Source organism: Oryctolagus cuniculus, chromosome 4, assembly GCF_964237555.1.
Source record: "Oryctolagus cuniculus chromosome 4, mOryCun1.1, whole genome shotgun sequence".
NCBI classification, from domain to species: Eukaryota; Metazoa; Chordata; class Mammalia; order Lagomorpha; family Leporidae; genus Oryctolagus; species Oryctolagus cuniculus.
In genome coordinates this window covers 77,420,061-77,440,942 of record NC_091435.1, presented here as the reverse complement: position 1 = coordinate 77,440,942, position 20,882 = coordinate 77,420,061, and the positions used below count along the sequence as shown (strand labels likewise).

Here is a 20,882-nt window from a genome sequence, read left to right as displayed (position 1 = left end):
TGAACCAATGGAAGAAAGACCCTTCTCTCTCTGCCTTTCTCTCTAACTCTGTCAAAAAAAAAAAAAACAAAAAACCAGTATTTGGAAAGTCTAAAATGAACATATGTTAATATCACCATATCAATTTATAAAGCTTTTATGATTTAAAATTATCTTAGCCAAACTTTTCATTTAATTACTAATTAGCAATATATGTGTCAAATAACTACAATTTGGTATATGTTATATAACTATATGAAATATTCCAAACAAATAAAATAACATTCAAGTTCAAACTTACAGTTCAATTGCCTTGTTCCACATGATAACATATCCAGAAAGAATGAAAGATTCAATATTTACAATATGAGTATTTCCTCTTTCCGTTCCAACATAGAGCCATTTACTCTGGAAAGGTAGATGACAGTAAGTAATTCTGAAAGAAAGAAAATTACAATTAAAATATCTAGTTTTACATGTGCTCAGCATTACATATTCCTTATATATATTATATAGTGATAGATATATAAACAATGATATTCATTATCTATTCAAGCAGCAGTTAGTTCTTAGTGAAGTATAGTATAATACAGTACAGGTAATAGTATATAGTATAGGTAATAACCATATATCATTAAAAAACAATAATAACCATTATTTTAAAAGTTCCTATTTAGGTATGAATTTACATTATTCATAATTCTGGAAGCAGCACTGTTAGACAGATATGTGTTTGTTTTAGAAGGAGAACCACTGAGTCTAGTGTTTTTTTTAAACCTAAGACTGACAGTTAATTAGTGGCAAAACTAGGATCAAATCCATTCTTGTTTGGTTGCAAAATTACCATTTTTCCACTAAGCTACATTGTTTGTTTCACTAAGACTTGTTTCAAAGAGAACAGACACAAATAAAACATAAATGTCCAAGTTCATAGAGAAGTGGTAGCTGCATGAGATGATAAATTTACTTTTTAGTCATAAGCTTGGCAGTTAAGTAATAAAGTAAACAAACGTAAAAGGTCAGAGATCCACTGTACTCTTCCTTCCTTTAAGTCTGACGCTTTGCTGTCATCTTTACTGTGACCTCTGACCAGCTCCAAGATCAGTTCCATAGTTGGAGCAACCACGCCTCTTATATGTGAAATGTGAAATATGGGAATTACCAGACTTCTTTTTTTTTTTTAACTTTTATTTAATGAATATAAATTTCCAAAGTACAGCTTATGGATTACAATGGCTTCCCCCTCATAACTTCACTTCTACCTGCAACCCTCCCCTCTCCTGCTCCCTTTCCCCTTCCATTCACATCAAGATTCATTTTCAATTCTCTTTATATTCAGAAGATCGATTTAGTATATATTAAGTGAAGATTTCATCAGTTTGCACCCACACAGAAACACAAAGTGAAAAATACTGTTTGAGTACTAGTTATAGCATTAAATCACAATGTACAGCACATTAAGGACAGAGATCCTACATGAGGAGTAAGTGCACAGTGACACCTGTTGTTGACTTAACAAATTGACACTCTTGTTTATTGAGTCAGTAATCACCCTAGGCTCTTGTCATGAGTTGCCAAGGCTATGGAAGCCTTTTGAGTTCGCCGACTCTGATCATATTTAGACAAGGCCATGGTCAAAGTGGAACCAGACTTCTATTCACATCAGTATCACTTTCTCTAGTTTGGCTTAATCATACTCTTTCTTTTTTTCTGTGTTTTTATTTTGAGAGACAGTGAATTATTGGGAGATTGAGATTGAGAGAAACAGATTTTCCATCCACTGGTTTCTTTCAGCTGGTAGTTCATCTCCCAAATGCCTGCAGCAGCCAGGACTGACCCAGGTCAAATCTGGGATCTGGGAACTCCATCTGGTTATCCTACTTGGTGGCAGGGACCCAAGTACTTAAGCTGTCCCCTACTGCCTACCAGAGTACACATTAGTAGAAAGTTGGAATTGGGAACCAAATACTCCAATATGAGATGTGGAGATACCATGTGGCATCTTAACTACCATAACCATGCCATGATCATATTCTTTAGTCACTCTTATAATTCATTATTGAATCACAATATTTCCTGGATTTACTTAGAAGAGCTAGTAAATTGTTGGAAGAGCTGAACAAAATTCTGACACCAGGGAGACACACCAATAATAATAATAATAATAAAGGTGAATAATAAATTTTTAACATGATCCCATCTTCAACATATTTATAAGGGTGAACATCTAATTTGTATTTGTTCAAATAATACTCACAGTCTAGTTCACTTAATTTTTTATCAGTCTAATCTTGGAATCAAACTTCATCTATTCAAAGCATCGTGCTGAAATCACCTTGCACACTATATCCAAAAAACTAAAAGCTCTACTATTACAAAAGAAACTAGAGTCAACTTACAATCTAATTAATGTATAACCTATATGATATTGGCCGATTTTAATTATAAGCTAAAGTCTAGAATTGCAGTTGCCAAGGGATAGTTAATAATGTTGCACAGGAACTAACTTGATGGTCATGTTTCTAGGCAATGAAAAATCAATTTTCAGGTCAATCTTAAGTAGGAAGAGAAAATTAATTATAGAGAGTCCTTAAGATTTCCTTATCTAATACATAGAGAGAGTATAAAAACATTAATTCTATAAAAGAAAAAATAAATCTAAGAATCCAAAAGGAGCCAGTGCTGTGGTGCAGCGGATTAAAGCCCTGGCCTGAAGCACCTACATACCTTGTGGGCGCTGGTTTGAGACCCGGCTATTCCACTTCTGACCCAGCTCTCTGCTATGGCCCACTCTCTCCCTCCCTCCCTGTCTCTCCCGCTCTTTATTTTTTTGAACTTTATTTAATAAATATAAATTTCCAAAGTGCAATGTTTGGATTATAGTGGCTTTTTCCCCCCATAACCTCCCTCCCACCTGCAACCATCCCATCTCCCACTCGCTCTCCCATCCCATTCTTCATCAAGATTCATTTTCAATTATCTTTATATACAGAAAATCAACTTAGTATATACTAAGTAAAGATTTCAACAGTTTGCACTCACATAGAAACACAAAGTATAAAGTACTGTTTGAGTACTAATTATACCATTAATTCACATAGTACAAAATATTAAGGACAGAGATCCTACATGGGGAGAAAGTGCACAATGACTCCTGCAGTTGATTTAACAATTTGACATTCTTGTTTACTATGTCATTAATCACCCGAGGCTCTTGTCATGAGTTGCCAAGGCTATGGAAGCCTTTTGAGTTCGCCAACTCTGATCTTATTTAGATATGGCCATAGTCAAAGTGGAAGTTCTCTCCTCCCTTCAAAGAAAATTTCCTACTTCTTTGATGGCCCGTTATTTCCACTGTGATCTCACTCACAGAGAACTTTCATTTAGGTCATTTTTTTTTTTTTGCAACAGCTTCCATGCCTCAAATACTCTCACAGGCTTTTAAGCCAGATCCGAATGCCTTAAGGGCTGATTCTGAGGTCAGAGTGCTGTTTAGAGCTTTTGCCATTCTATGAGTCTGCTGTGTATCCTGCTTCCCATTTAGGATCATTCTCTCCTTTTAATTCTATCTATTATTATTAGCAGACACTTATATCATTTATGTAGTCCATCTGACACTTAATGCTATCTTTTTGATCAGTTATGAACTTAAACTGATCACTTTAACAAGTAGGATGGCATTGGTACGTGCCACCTTGATGGGATTGAATTGGAATCCCCTGGCACGTTTCTAACTCCATCATTTGGGGCAAGTCCGATTGAGCATGTTCCAAATTGTACAACTCCTCCCTCTCTTATTCCCACTCTTATATTTAACAGGGATCACTTTTCAGTTAAATTTAAACAACTAAGAATAATTGTGTGTTAATTAAATAGTTCAACCAATGGTATTAAGTAGAACAAAAAAACACTAAAAGGAATAAAATAGTAAGTTGCTCCTCAATACTCAGGACAAGGGATGATCAAACCACTGTTTCTCATAGTGTAAATTTCATTTCAACAGGTCTCCTTTTAGGTGCTCGGTTAGTTGTCACCGATCAGGGAGAACATATGGTATTTGTCCCTTTCGGACTGGCTTATTTCACTCAGCATGATGTTTGCCAGCTTCCTCCATTCAGTTACAAATTACTGGATTTCATTTATTTTTACTGTTGTATAGTATTCTATAGAGCACATATCCCATAATTTCTTTATCCAGTCTACTGTTGATGGGAATTTAGGTTGGTTCCAGGTCTTAGTTATTGTGAATTGAGCTGCAATAAACATTGAGTGCAGACAACTCTTTTATTTGCATTTTAATTTCGTTTGGGTAATTGCCAAGGACTGGGATGGCTGGGTTGTATGGTAGGGTTATATTCAGGTTTCTGAACAATCTCAAAACTGACTTCCATAGAAGCTTTACAAGTCTGCATTTCCAAACTTGTAAAAACTTGTGGGTTAGTGTCCCTTCTTCCCCACATCCTCGCCAGCATCTGTTGTTGGTAGATTTCTGTATGTAAGCCATTCTAACTGGGGTGAGGTGAAACCTCATTGTGGTTTTGATTTGCATTTCTCTGATGGCTAGTGATCCTGAACATTTTTTCATGTGCCTGTTGGCCATTTGGATTTCCTCTTTTGAAAAATATCTATTCAGGTTCTTGACCCATCTCTTAAGTGGGTTGTATGTTTTGCTATTGTGGAGTTTCTTGATCTCTTTGTAGATTCTGGTTATCAACCCTTTATCAGTTGCATAGTTTGCAAATATTTTTCCCATTCTGTTGGTTGCCTCTTCACTTTCTTGATTGTTTCTTTTGCAGTACAGAAACTTCTCAATTTGATGTAATCCAAATTGTTAATTTTGCGTGACTACCTGTACCTCTGGGGTCTTTTCTAAGAAGTCTTTGCCTGTGCCTGTATCATGCAGGGTTTCTCCAATGTTCTCTAATAATTTGAATGGGTCCGGTGGTAGATTTATATATCTAATCCATGTTGAATGGATTTTTGTTTAAGGTGAAAGGTAGGGGTCTTGCTTCATGCTTCTGCACATGGAAATCCAGTCTTCCCAGCACCATTTGCTGAAGAGACTGTCCTTGCTCCAGGAATTCGCTTTAGATCCTTGATCAAATATAAGCTGGTTGTAGACCATGGATTGATTTCTGGTATTTCTATTCTGTTCCATTGTTCTATCCATCTGTTTTTGTACCAGTACCATGACCATGCTGTTTTGATTATAATTGCCCTGTAGTATGTCCTGAAATCTGGTATTGTGATGTCTCCAGCTTTGTTTTTGTTGTACAAGATTGCTTTAGCTATGTGGTTCCATATGAATTTCAGCATCATTTTTTCCAGATCTGAGAAGAATGTCTTTGGTATTTTGATTGGTATCACATTGAATCTATAAATTGCTTTTGGGAGAATGGACATTTTGATGATATTGATTCTTCCAATCCATGAACCTGGAAGATTTCCCCATTTTTTGGTATCCTCTTCTATTTATTGCTTTAAGATTTTGTGATTCTCATCATAGAGAACTTTGACATCCTTGGTTAAGTTTATTACAAGGTATTTGTTTTTGTAGCTATTGTGTATGGGATTAATCTTAGTTATTTCTTAGCCAAAAAATTTCCACTGTAAACAAATGCTGTTGATTTTTGTGCATTGATTTTATATCCTGCTACTTTGCCAACCTCTTCTATGAGTTCCAATAGTCTCTTAGTAGAGTTCTTTGGGTCCCCTAAATACAGAATCATGTCATCTGCAAAGAGGGATAGTTTGAGTTCTTCCTTCCCAATTTGTATCCCTTTAATTTCTTTTTCTTGCCTAATAGCTCTGGCTATAACTTCCAGAACTATGTTGAATAGCAATGGTGAGAGTCCACAGCCCTGTCTGGTACCAGATCTCAGTGGAAATGCTTCCAGCTTTTCCCCATTCAATAGGATGCTGGCCATGGTTTTTTCATAGATTGCTTTGATTGTATTGAGGAATGTTCCTTCCATACCCAGTTTGCTTCGAGTTTTCATCATGAAAGAGAGTTGTATTTTACCAATGTTTTCTCTACATCTATTGAGATAATCATATGGTGTTTCTTCTGTAGTTTGTTAATGTTGTGTATCATACTGATTGATTTGCGAATGTTAAACCATCCTTGCATACCAGGGATAAATCCCACTTGGTCTGGGTGGATGATCTTTCTGATTGTTGTTACATTCTATTGGCCAAAATTATATTGAGGATTTTTGTGTCTATGTTCATCAGGGATATTGGTCTAATTCTCTTTCAATGCTTCATCTTTCTCTGGCTTAGGGATTAAGGTGATGCTGGCTTCATAGAAAGAATTTGGGAGGATTCCATCTTTTTCGATTGTTTTGAATAGTTTGAGAAGAGTTGGAGTTAGTTCTTTAAATGTCTGGTAGAATTCAGCAGTGAATCCATCCGGTAATGGGTTTTTCTTTGTTGGGAGGGACTTTATTACTGATTCATTTTCTGTCTCGGTTATGGTTCTATTTAGGTTTTCTATGTCTTCCTGGTTCAATTTAGGTAGGTTGCACATGTCCCAGGAATCTGTTTCTGAGAGATTTCCCTGTTTGCTGGCATATAACTCTTTGTAGTAATTTTTGAAGACTCTTTTTATTTCTGTGGTATCTGTTGTTACATTCCCTTTTTCATCTCTGATTTTATTTGGGTCTTTTCTTTTTTTAGTTAGTTGGGCGAATGGGGTGTCAATTTTGTTTATTTTTTCAAAAAAAAACAGCTCTTCATTTGGCTGATCTTTTATAATTTTTTTTGGATTCAATCCTATTTATTTCTCTAATTTTAATTATTTCTCTTCTCCTACTAGTTTTGGGTCTGGTTTGCTGCAGTTTTTCTAGATCCTTGAGATGCACTGTTAGCTCATTTATTTGGTGCCTTTCAAATTTCTTGATGTAGGCACCTATTGCTATAAACTCTCCTCTTAACACTGCTTTTGCTGTATCCCATAAGTTTTGATATTTGTGTCGCTCCCACGCTTCCGGAGGAACGACACCGGACCCTGCGCTGTTCTCTTTCCCCGGCCCTCCCCGGGTTTACTGCCACTTCCCCGCTTCCGCAGAGGAGCAGCACCAGCGAGCTCTCCGACCGACTCTCTCAGGGGGGCATGGCCGTGCATGTTGTCTATCTCCCCCTTTTAAGGGGTTGGGCCAGGAATCAGATAATTGACGAGGCAGCTGTGTGAGATTTGTTTACTCTCTCTCAGCGCCATATGATGGGAGATCAGGTGCATAGAGTTAGTCTCAATCATCTCAGTCGTCTAGTCCAGTCTCAGTAGTTTCAGTACTTATTTGCCCATACTCTCAGTACTTATTTGTCTCCCGGGCGCCCTGCCATGTTGTGGGAGACGGGCCCTGCTCCCCACAATGTTGTGTTGTTATCATCATTTACTTCCAAAAAGTTTTTGATTTCTCTTTTGTACAAATAGCTTCCCTAAGATTCACTTAGTATCTTAAATCAAAGGCTGATACATGGAATATTGGTGGAAAATTCAAACTATATTAAAGAAATAAGGACATATTATGTAATTCAAGTGCTTACAGAAACAAAAGCTCTCATCCCAGAATTCCATTCAATAACATTATTCATCAGGAATAAAAATCACGAAATTATCAGGTGAAAGGAAAACCAAGTATTTGTCATGGCTAAAAAAATGGCTAAAGGAATTTCACTAAACACAAAGGAATGGTAAAATAACTTTGAAAAATCAGGTATGAAGAAAAACAAAATATAGGTATGTAGATAAAGTAAAAATATAGGTAAATACAAAATAAATTCCTTCTCTTTGAGAGGTTCCTATATTAGGTTTCATAGGTGAGGCTAGAATTATAACACACTTCAATGTGGTTGTTAATATGTATGAGAAACATTTTTAAAAAATTTACTATACATGAGAGTAGTGAAGGCAAGTCAAGACAGGAAAACTTCTACAACTGGTTCAAACTATAAAATGAAAGAAAAGTGACTATGTTGTATTTACATATAATTAAATATCTCTAGCAACCACTTAAAGAGATGTACAATTTGGGACATGCTCAATCAGACTTGTCCCAAATGGTAGAGTTAGAAACATACCAGAGGATTCCAATTCAATCCCATCAAGGTGGCATGTACCAATGCCATCTCACTAGATCAATTTTTGTTCACAATTGATCATAATGATAGGACTAAGAGTCAAAGAGATCACATAAACAAGACTAGTGTCTGAAAATACTAACCTATAGAATAAAAAAAAGGGAGAGAACGATCCAACATGGGAAGCGAGATACACAGCAGACCCACAGAATGGCAGATGTCCTAAACAGCACTCTGGCCTCAGAATCAGCCCTTAAGGCATGCGGATCTGGCTGAAAAGCCCATGAGAGTATTTCAGGCATGGAAAGCCAAGATACTCTGGGGGAAAAAAAAATGACCTAAATGAAAGATCTCTGCAAGTGAGATCCCAGTGGAAAGAACGGGCCATCAAAGAAGGAGGTACCTTTCTCTGAAGGGAGGAGAGAACTTCCACTTTGACTATGACCTTGTCTAAATATGATCAGAGTCAGTGAACTCAAAAGGCTTCCATAGCCTTGGCAACTCATGGCAAGAGCCTAGGGAGATTACTGATGCCATAAACAAGAGTGTCAATTTGTTAAGTCAACAACAGGAGTCACTGTGCACTTACTCCTCATGTAGGATCTCTGTCCTTAATGTGCTGTACATTGTGATTTAATGCTATAACTAGTACTCAAACAGTATTTTTCACTTTGTGTTTCTGTGTGGGTGCAAACTGTTGAAATCTTTACTTAATATATACTAAATTGATATTCTGTATATAAAGAGAATTGAAAATGAATCTTGATGTGAATGGTTGAGAGAGGGAGCGGGAGAGGGGAGGGTTGCGGGTGGGAGGGAAGTTATGGGGGAGATAAAGCCATTATAATCCATAAACTGTACTTTGGAAATTTATAGTCATTAAATAAAAGTTAAAAAAAGAATGATACCAAGAAATTTCCTAAAATAAACTATAAAAAAATCAAAAATGGAAATCTAAAAATCATTCAGTTAAGCCACGGAAAGATAAAGAACTCAGAGAAATGAAAAAAAAATCAGAACAAAAAATGAAGAACTGATTTCGTCATGTGAATAATTGTATCAAATGCAACCATCTATTAAAATATACAGATTGGCAAACATAATTAGAAAACATAACCCAACTATATTCTATCAGCTAAAAACTTACTCTGAATAAATCTGTCCCAAATCTATCAGTTTGCTCTTTTATGTTACTAACAAAAAACAAATCATAATTGGAAATCATTACTATCAATAATTTCGTCCTCAAGATGGCCAGGACATTCCTTCAACACTACAATTGTGAAAGGGTCAACCAATCACTATGAACACTATTAATTCACTGTGCAGAATCTGAACTACAAAAAGCATGAAAACATTGTTCCAAGAGATAGAGACACAGATTATCAATATGGTAACCTGAGTAGGTAAAAATTTTAGTGGTAAAGAAAAAAGAATAATAAAATTATAGAATTACCTGAAATTTTTCAGGATCCTTAAATTTCTCCTTATTACTATTATATTTCTGTTATATTAAGATAAAATAACTAGGGGTCGGCGCTGTAAGCACAGTGGTTAAAGTCACCGTCTGCAGTGCCAGCATCCCATATGGGCACCAGTTCAAGTCCCAGCTGCTTCACTTCCCATCCAGCTATCTGCAATGGCCTGGGAAAGCAGCAGAAGATGGCCCAAGTCCTTAGGCCCCTGCACCCACATATGAGACCCAGAAGAAGCTCCTGGCTCCTTGCTTTGGATCAGCACAGTTCCAGTCGTTGCGGCCAATTGGGGAGTGAACCATTGGATCGAAGACCCCTCTCTGCTTCTCTTTCTCTGTGTAACTCTGACTTTCAAATAAATAAATAAATCTTTTTAAAAATAAAATAAAATAACCAAAGTTATATATAATCTAAAGAATGAAGTCTCATCAAATATTAGTTCCCCTTTACAAAAAATACTGGTTATAAAAAGAATTCCATTGACTCTGAATCCTAAAATACTGAAATATAGTATGGATATTATTCAGAGTATTGAAGTTTCATGATTTAGAAGGTATACTATACACATGGAAAGAAAAGGAAAAAGCTAGAAATATAAGAAAAGATGTCTGTAAAGCTGCCATCCTTCTTTATCACTGTATCTATATTAACAGATTTACTTCATTCAACTCTGCTCACATGGTGATGAGATTCCTTATCAATCATTAAAATTCAGTAAGATAAAATAAGCACTGTCTTGAGCCCTAGGCCAATGGGAGCTTGCCTCCATTGTTCAGCCTTAGCTTGACTGGTACTTGCTGAATATACAGATCTGCTTTGCCGTGATTTCCCTTTGGTTGCTAATAACAAATTTTACTTCCATTCACTGTAGAGAGTTTTATTGTTTCCCAAATAATAACCATTTTATACAGATAATTACATAATAAATTTTACTTCACCTATAGGTAGATTGTTAAAGTTAATGCATGTAATGTTCTAGTCTGGTTGAATCCAATATTAAAAACACTGAAATTTATTCCAAATAAATCTAGTAACATTTCCATATACATTCATATAATTTATTCTTATCAATCATTAATATTTAGTTCCCTCTTTAAAAGGGAATCTGAACAATGACCAGATTATTTTTAACAATGTTCATCTTGGATGTTTAGTGTCACTTGATAACAATAACACTTTTTTCATATCTAACTTCTGTCTCAGTATTTTTAGTATTAAAAATATTTAAGAGGGGCCGTTCTGTGGAATAGCAGGTAAGGCCGCTGCCTGCAGTGCCGGCATCACATATGAGCGCCGGTTCAAGTCCCAGCTGCTCCACTTCCCATCCAGCTCTCTGCTATGGCCTGGGAAAGCAGTAGAAGATGGCACAAGTCCTTGGGCCCTTGCACCCATGTGGGAGACCTGGACAAAGCTCCTGACTCCTGGCTTCAGATCAATGCAGCTCCACCCACTGCAGCCATCTGGGGAGTGAACCAGCAGATGGAAGACCTCTCTCTCTCTCTCTCTCTCTCTCTCTCTCTGCTCGTTTGTAACTCTGTCTTTCAAATAAATACATCTTCAAAAAATTATTTAAAAAAATACCAACAACCCACTTAAGAGATGGGCCAAGGACCTCAATAGACATTTTTCAAAAGAGAAAATCCAAATGGCCAACAGGCACATGAAAAAATGTTCAAGGTCATTAGCAATCAGGGAAATGCAAATCAAAACCACAATGAGGTTTCACCTCACCCCGGTTAGAATGGCTCACATGCAGAAATCTACCAACAATAGATGCTGGAGAGGATGTGGGGAAAAAGGGACACTAACCCACTGTTGGTGGGAATGCAAACTGGTCAAGCCACTATGGAAGTCAGTCTGGAGATTCCTCAGAAACCTGAAGATAACCCTACCGTTCGACCCAGCCATCCCACTCCTTGGAATTTACCCAAAGGAATTTAAATTGGCAAACAAAAAAGCCGTCTGCACCCTAATGTTTATTGCAGCTCAATTCACAATAGCTAAGACCTGGAACCAACCTAAATGCCCATCAACGGTAGACTGGATAAAGAAATTATGGGATATGTACTCTTTAGAATACTATACCGCAGTAAGAAACAACGAAATCCAGTCATTTGCAACAAAATGGAGGAATCTGGAACACATCATGCTGAGTGAATTAAGCCAGTCCCAAAGGGACAAATACCATATGTTCTCCCTGATCGGTGACAACTGACTGAACACCAAAAAGGAAACCTGTTGAAGTGAAATGGACACTATGGGAAACGGTGACTTGATCAGCATAGCCCTGACTGTTAATGAACAACTTAATACATTATCCCTCTTAGTATTTTTTGGTCTGTTCTACTTAATATGACTGGTTTAATTCTGTAATTAATACACAGTTATTCTTAAGTGTTGAAAATTAACTGAAATGTGATCCCTGTTAAACATAAGAGTGGGAATAAGAGAGGGAAGAGATGTACAATTTGGGACATGCTCAAGCTGACTTGCCCCAAATGGTAGAGTTAGAAACATACCAGGGGATTCCAATTCAATCCCATCAAGGTGGCATGTACCAATGCCATCTCACTAGTCCAAGTGATCAATTTCAGTTCACAACTGATCATAATGAAAGGACTAAGAGTCAAAGGGAGCACATAAACAAGTCTAGTACCTGCTAACACTAACCGATAGAATAAATAAAGGGGAGAGTGATCCAACATGGGAAGTGGGATACTCAGCAGACTCATAGAATGGCAAGATGTCCTAAATAGCACTCTGGCCTCAGAATCAGCCCTAAAGGCATTCGGATCTGGCTGAAAAGCCCATGAGAGTATTTCAGGCATGGAAAGCCAAGACACTCTGGCAAAAGATCTCTGTGAGTGAGATCCCAGTGGAAAGAACAGGTCTTCAAAGAAGGAGGTACCTTTCTCTGAAGGGAGGAGAGAACCTCCACGTTGACTATGACCTTGTCTAAACAAGATAAGAGTCGGAGAACTCAGAGGGCTTCTATAGCCTTGGAAACTCATGACTGGAGCATAGGGAGATTACTAATGCCATAGACAGGAGTGTCAATTGGTAAAGTCAACAACAGGAGTCACTGTGCACTTACTCCTCATGTAGGATCTCTGTCCTTAATGTGCTGTACATTGAGATTTAATGCTATAACGAGTACTCAAACAATATATTTCACTTTGTGTTTCTATGGGGGTGCAAACTGTTGAAATCTTTACTTAATGCATACTAAACTGATCTTCTGTAAAAAAAAAAAAAAAAAGAAAGAAATTATCAATTCCCAACTTGACTCTCACTGGGATTAAACATGACAATAGGTCTGATCTGATTTCATCATCATTTAAAAAAAATCATCTATTATTTTTCACTTTATGTTTCTGTGTGGGAGCAAACTGTTGAAATCCTTACTTAATGTATACTAAGCTGATCTTCTTTATATTAAGATAATCGAAAATGAATCTTGATGTGAATGGAAGGGGAGAGGGAGTGGGAAAGGGGAGGGTTGTGGGTGGGAGGGACAGTATAGGGGGGAAGCCATTGTAATCCATAAGTCGTACTTTGGAAATTTATATTCATTAAATAAAAGTTAAAAAAATATTCAAGGGGCTGGCATTGTGGTACAGTAGATTAAGCAAGCTTTTGTTATGACAGCATCTCATATCAGTACTCAAATCAAAGTACTGGTTCAAGTACCAGCTGCTCCACTTCCAATCCAGCTTTCTGCTAAATGCGCCCGGGTAGGGAGCAAAAGTTGGCCCAAGTGCTTGGGTCCCTGCCACCCATGCAGAAGCCTAGGATGGAGTTCCTGGTTCCTGGCTTTGGCCTGTCCCAGACCTGGCTGTCAGGGACATTTGGGGAGTGAACCAGTAGATGGAAGATACATCTCTCTCTACCTCTGTCTCTGTCTGTCTGTCTCTGTGTGTGTGTGTGTGTCTTTGCTTTTCAAATAAGTCTTTTAAAAAATATTTAAACAAAAGTGTTAGAGTGTAGGTGGTAACTGTCATGATCAAAAGATGTAAAAATACATTCATTTATTATTTACTTGACCCTAAAATTCTAGGTCTGGATTTTCAGTACCCTGGCCTAGGGAAAGTTGCTATTGCTGAAATGCTGATTTATACTAGAACAAAAAGCTTAGATGTTCCCTATTAGCAGATGACTTAATCTATACAAATTACACATTTTCTATTAAAATAAACTATTATAACAGAATAAACATTAAATTATTTCTGACTTCAGATTATGGGAAAAAACTGTCAAGTTAATGTTAAATTGACATAGAAATAATTAACTGTACATTAAGAAACTGTTTAATTGATATGTTCTTACCGTTCTCGGTTAAATTTAAGAGAATGAAGAATAGCTGGCCTTTTTTGTCTAAGGTTCCACAAATGAAGTGTATCATCTGAACTTGCACTGACCAAAGCACCCTGGTACAAAAGGAAGACAAAGTAAGTGTACAATTATTTATAGAAGGAAAAAATGTTAATTTACTGAATTTTCCACAGTTAACTGTATTTATATAACCTAGAAATACAAAAAAAGGACAACTGCATATACTTCAATCCATAAGGCTAAGAATATGGAAAGTGGAATAAGCAAGAAAGCTATTGTATATGGATGGCCAGGAAGAATATCCATTAATACAGAGTCATTTTGACCATTAAAGGATTTTTTGATATTTTTTGAGGAAAGATAAATCATTTTTATTTCTTTTATTCACACTATACTATATAGCTTTACAGAGAAACAAATACCAACTCAGTTTTAGAAACTGAATACAGGTCATATGAAAAGTCTCCTTTATAAGAATTTTCTGCATAGTTAGCAAATAAATATTCTTCCTAAAAGGCAGATTTGCTTCATACAGTCCAAGAAACTCCACCTATCATAAAGGAAATCATCTGTCATAAAACATTTTTCCAACTAGAATTCAGTATAACTATAAAAATAATACCAAGCTTCTTTTTATACAGTGCCACCAAATACAAATGAATTCTATTACAGATACAACAGAATGTTTTCTACCTGTGAAGAAATCATAGAAACTGATAACTAGCTGCTAAGTATGACTTTATTTATGTGGGCAAACTATTTCACTGAACATGTCAGAAATTTCACCATAACAATAATTTCCTAGCTAAAAATGACAATCCTTGACCTATGACAGTACCTAAAGCTATTCTACTATACTGAATCTATCATCTAAATGTGAGCTTGCATAACCATGGTGACCCTGGGATTTCTAAAATGCTATTCATATTTCCCAAAGTGCTTAGGAAACTGCTTTCATATACTATTACTTTCATCACTGACATAAAAACGATTATCCCATTTATATGCTAGGAGGAACTAGACTGAAATTTCCAGCATATATTTCTTTAAGAGTTAAAAAGAGAGAAGATAGGAATCTAAATTCAGTTGTGCAACAATTCCTAAGCCAGAAATGCATATGTATTCTATTATGGTTCTCTTTATATTGTGTACCTGAGATTAATCCATAAAAATATTTTTAAGCTTGTATAATTTACATGTCTATTTTAAATGCATGAATAATATATAAGTACTATATATTAAATATATAAAAAGTAATAGACATACTCATTTAACATGAACTTAGATAATTTCATACCATGCAACAAAATGTACCTTTGTACATGCTGTCCGAATTTTTGTGCTTGTTTGCTTTTTTAACTTGTTAACTGGATTTATGTTTTCTATATACAAATTGAAACTTACTAGATACCTTGGACACACTTAATGTGGTATATATAATCGATTTTTTGATATGTAAATCTTACTGCTTTCATCTCTCAGAGGTAGTATTTCACTTGGTAAGGACAGAACATGATACAAAAATTAATAATACTTTCTGTAGAGTACACAGTTATCTGCTATACAAAAGATATAATATGCCAAAGGCAATGGAATTAAAAATAAAGCACATACATTCAATAATATCTGAGGTAATATCTGAATCAAACAAGGAAGGAGTTTAGTGTTACTAATGATAGAAACTTGTCGCCTTGCGGCGCCGGCACCCCGGGTTCTAGTCCCGGTCGGGGCGCCAGATTCTGTCCCGGTTGCCCCTCTTCCAGACCAGCTCTCTGCTGTGGCCCGGGAGTGCAGTGGAGGATGGCCCAAGTCCTTGGGCTCTGCACCCCATGGGAGACCAGGATAAGTACCCGGCTCCTGCCTTCGGATCAGTGCGGTGCGCTGGCCGCGGCGGCCATTGGAGGGTGAACAAACGGCAAAAAGGAAGACCTTTCTCTCTGTCTCTCTCTCTCACTATCCACTCTGCCTGTCAAAAAAAAAAAAAAAAAAAAAAAAAAAAAAAAAAAAAAAAAGAAAGAAAAGAAACTTGTCACTGGAGGGAAGTAAACAAGACCACTGAGCATAATAGTATCAACAGAGACCAGACACACACCAGACAGTACCTCAGTAGAATGCCTAGGGATCATTTATATAAGCAAAGTGAATCTACCAGTAACACTATTTATTAAGATCTGTAAAAAGATTTCCAAGTATGAATAAAAACATCAGTTATGGGGTCAGAAAGTAAGAAATTTGGGAAAACGTACACAAATATAATGTGAGGTGTCTCAATGGGAATAGTTCTGAACAAAACCTGAAAGCGGCACAAGAATGCTGAGGGCTTGTCTTTATTCTCACTTTAGTAGGAGAGGGGCAACTTTGGGAACCTGAAGACAACTCTGAGAGCATCAAGCCCAGAGCAAATGACATGCAAGCAAATTATGCCAGCCAGTATACCTCCATGCATAAGCAGAAAGGCTGAGTGGGGTACCTCAACCAGAAACTACAGAGTACCACTGAAATCTCACAAAGGTTGGCATTCAATAATAATTACTAGTTACTACAATAAACTATTTTTGGAAAAATCTTTTTGGTACCATATATTAAGTGTGTTTTCAAGGTGATATAAGTTTATCAGCAGAGTCTCAGAGCTTTCTGGGAAAACTTTTAAATGAAGCAAAATAAAAAGCGAGTATTTGCAAAATTGAGAGTTTTTTCTTGCCTCAGGTAAATCTGACACGAAGTTTTATGAGCCACTTAGAGTTTTTAATTCCTAGAAAGACATGTGGATAGATATAAATATTGATATATGAAAATTTGTGCCAAGACTAAATAAAAGATCATCCTCAGGCCATAAGAAAATAGTGAAACATTTTTTTTTCAAGGTACTGAATTCAATCTTCCAAGTGCCTGAATGTGGCATGGCACAAACTATTGAAGCATTTTGTATTGTCTGCCTCACTTAAGACACTCCAAAATCCACTCTAAAAATCTGAGTCAGTAAGGCTCTAACCAGCCTTCAACCATTAAAGATCTGTAAACTTTCTGACCTTGATAAATATATATTTTGTTTCTAGACACTTTCCCATCACATGGTTCATAAAAATTAGGGGTAGAGAATTAATTGTCAAAATACCAGTAAAAACATAAATACAAATATCTGTATCAACAAGTATATATGAAGATAAAAGATAATGCCTATACAAATAAAAAAGCCCTTAGGTAAGTAAATAAAAATATTATTTCATCAAAGATAAAAAACACAAGTTTGCAATAGCTTATAAAACTTAAGTTTGTGGGAGAAGAGTAGCTGGAAGGAAAATATAAAGGCTAGTGAAGCTATAAGTTTTCTGTAAGTCATTTAAATAACCAAAATATGCTATACAGTCATAAAATAAATTTTTGCTGTAATCTTTTTCTTTTAAAATTTTATAAAGTGACAAAGATAGGGGTATAGTCTTTTAAAAAAATGTGACAATGAATAATTACATAATGTAAGCAGTTAGAATAATATTTAAAAGATTGCATCAACTGTAAGTTGAATAGCCCTAATGGAAATCCAAAATTGAAGCTTTACCAGTGCTGACATGACACTACAGTGAAAAATTCCATACCTGAGTTCATGTAACAAGTCACAGTCAAAAATTCAGGCACCCTGAAAGTATTACATAAAATTACCCCCAGGCTATGTGTACAAGGTGTATATAAAATATAAATCAATTCTGTGTTTGGATTTGGTTTTTGTCTCCAAGATGTCTTATGAGGTATATGTAAATATGCCAAATCTGAGAAAACTTAAAAGATTAAATACTTCTATTTACAAGGATTTTGGTTAAGGGATACTTAACCTTAACCAAAATGTGTATGTGTTACATAGTCACAAATACATCCTTACCTCATTGATCAAGAATTGGAGTTGTAGAACAGCTGCACCACTTTCATGTTGGCAATAACAATCAACACCAGGCCTCCCAAGTCTAATGTAATAAAAGTCAAGGAGTCTAACATTTTAATTAGTGTCCATATTCATGAGTAAAGGAGATACTTATTTACCAACTAATATTTGTGCTTATCTTTATTTTTGTAAAAAAATCTTAGCATCAGTTGATGGAAATTAAATTATATATTATTTATTTTATTATTGTATACAAATTAGTATATTAATTATGTTTACAACTCCAGAAGTTTGAAAATGAATGATAGTAAGGAACTGAAAGGGAATAGTTTCCTTTCCATGCTTTAAAACAAGAATTGGAAGTCCAGACATATCCCACCTTATTTAAAATTCATTTAACTCATTAAATACTCTTTTGAAAAAAACAAATTCAAAATTAGTCACTTCCCTCCCCCTCCTCATTCCCCTTCCCCTTGCTCTCCCTTTCATCTTTCAAATAAATAAGATGAATCTTCAAAAAAAAATGAGTCACTAAGATTTTAATTTAAAATTGAAATCATAGTAGTAAAAAGAAGACTTGGGTAACTGTTGATAATCTTTGTATATACAAAACTAAACTCATGGATTATAAGGAAATATTTACATATTTGAATGTATTAAAATGTAAAATTTTACATGGAAAAACACCATAAATAAGATAAAAGAAATAAATACTAGGAAATAGGAGGATATTATTAAGAGTCATTACATATTATGAAGAAAGTTAAATAACATACAAAGACGACTGAGAAAAAATAAAGGAGAAAGGACAAAAATTAGAAGACATCATGGAATAATATTTAATTACATGTTCTATATCAAATGACATAATACAAAGGTATTTGCAAAAGCTCATGGGAAACAGAATGGCATAGTAAATTTAATTTGGTGCCAAAAATTGAAATTCATGCACATTTTAATACGCATTTTCCATGAAATTTTTTAAAGTTTTTTTTTCTATTTATTTGAAAGGCAGAGTTAGAGAGAGACAGAGATAGACAGACAGATCTGCATTCATGGGTTTGTTCCTCAAATGGCCACAATGGTTGGGGTAAATCCAGGCTGAAGCCAAGTGCCAGAAACTCCTTCTAGCTCTCCCATGTGGGTGACAGAGCTCAAGCACTCTGACCATCATGTACTGCCTTTTCAGGCACATTCGCAGAGAGTCCAATCAGAAGTGAAGCGGTGGGGCCAGTGCTGTGGTGTAGCAGGTAAAGCTGCTGCCTGCGGTGCCAACATCCCATGTGGGCACCAGTTCAAGTCCCGGCTGCTCCACTTCCAATCCAGCTCTCTGCTATGGCCTGGGAAAGCAGTGGAAGATGGCCCAAGTCCTTGGGACCATGCACCCACATGGGAGACCCAGAGGAAGCTCCTGGTTCCTGGCTTCACATCGGCCAGCTCCGGTAATTGCGGCCAACTGGAGAGCGAACCAGTGGATGAAGACCTGTCTGTCTGTCTGTCTCTCTCTCTCTCTCTGCCTCTTCTTCTCTGTATAACTCTGACTTTCAAATAAATAAATAAGTCTTAAAAAAAAAAAAAAAAAAAAAAAAAAAAAAAAAAAAGAAGTGAAGCAGCCAGACTCTAACCCACACTCATATAGGATGCTGGAGAGGCAAGCAGCAGCTCAACATGCTGTGCCACAGTGTCAGCCCTCAAATTTTTGAAATCTCATTAGCATGTGTTTCTAAAACTTTTGTACCAATATAATCTTTTAATTCCATTTTCAATGAACTTTTTGAGGTATTCTTACATATATTTCCATTTAACATTTTTTCCCTTCCACAATGATATACATTACATGAGAGCTATAAGAGATAAATATAGGTCAGACTTACCCTCCCCATGTAACAACAGTCTTCAGATATTACATACCAGGTACAGATAATGATGATCCCTAAAAGATGACAACTATAAATAAGACATGATTGTCCCAGCAACTTTCCAGGCTGCAGCACAGGGAGGAGGAACATAGATGGAATCCATCAGGATCTCTGAGTTGAGGAGAAAGAACTAAGAGGCTGGGAAGGCCAAGTACAGTTAGAGTCCACAAGTTATGGTAGCAAACAAGAAAAGTGACACATCCTTCCTCCAGAGATCTGAAGGAGGAGTCCCCTTGAATCCTTAGCTAAGTACTGACCCAGAAATAGGTTTGAGCAAACTACCCAAGACTTGGGAAAGAGCAAACTAAAAAGTAAAAAATATCCTCCTTGAAGAATGAACCAAGACAAAAGTCAAATAACTTCTTTCATGAAGAAAAAAAAAAAAGCAATAGAGAACAAAAACAGGAGAAAGGAATCTTTCCTGTTCCCAACAGCTACAGTGAAAACCCTTAAAATTTATCCATTATGCCATATACTAAGGAGAAACTCACATAAATACTGGGGGAAATTTATTCATAGAAAAAAGGCAGGGTTCCAAGAGGGCAGAAGAACCACAGGATGGTCCGACTTCGTGGTGTGAAATTAATGTTTAAAAAGGGGAGAAAGTACACTGGTAGGACAGAGGTACAGGTTACCATCAAATGACCCAACATAGGGGTCTTAGGAGGCCCTGAAGGTGTGGAAACAGAGAAAGGTTTAGAAGGCCTTTTTGTTTAATATAAACAGAAAACTTCCCTAATTTGGAGAAAGAAAGGGACATCTAAGTACAGGAAGCACATAGAACTCCCAATAGACATGACCAGAAAAGATCTTCACCATGACACATTGTAGAAAAACTCTCCACAGTAAAACTTAAAGAAAAAATTCTAAAATGTACATGAGAGAAACGCCAGATTACATTCAGAGGAACTCCAATTAGACTCACAGCAGACTTCTCATCAGAAACCCATGAGAGAATGGCAAGATACATTCCAAGTCTTAAGAGAAAAAAACTATCAACCCAGAGTGATTTACCCTGCAAAGCTCTCATTTATGACAGAAGGTGAAATAAAGACCTTCCATAACAAACAGAAATTGAAAGAATCTGCCACCACTTGTCCAGCCTTACAAAAGATAATTAAGGATGTTATACAGACAGAAACAGGCTCATCACTAGGAAAGAAGGTGAGGGCAGAAAAACTCCCAGTAAAAGTAAAAGGAAATCCAAAGTAAAAAATAGGA

General features: G+C 36.2%; 1 protein-coding gene across 14 annotated transcripts in view; it reads right to left on the bottom strand.

Moving 5' to 3' along the window:
* The window catches only part of STXBP5L (syntaxin binding protein 5L), a 426,109-nt gene that overhangs the window by 312,586 nt on the left and 92,641 nt on the right, over positions 1-20,882 (bottom strand). For 13 of the 14 annotated variants that reach the window (XM_051859274.2, XM_051859272.2, XM_051859275.2 and 10 more), the window contains exons 4-6: positions 17,743-17,824; positions 13,863-13,963; positions 281-415 (exon numbers count right to left, since the gene is read on the bottom strand). In XM_051859274.2, the coding sequence (XP_051715234.1) occupies positions 281-415; positions 13,863-13,963; positions 17,743-17,824 (318 nt within the window). Of the gene's footprint in view, positions 1-280; positions 416-13,862; positions 13,964-17,742; positions 17,825-20,882 lie in introns of those variants that run through there. The other variant, XM_051859280.2, reaches the window with a different exon arrangement.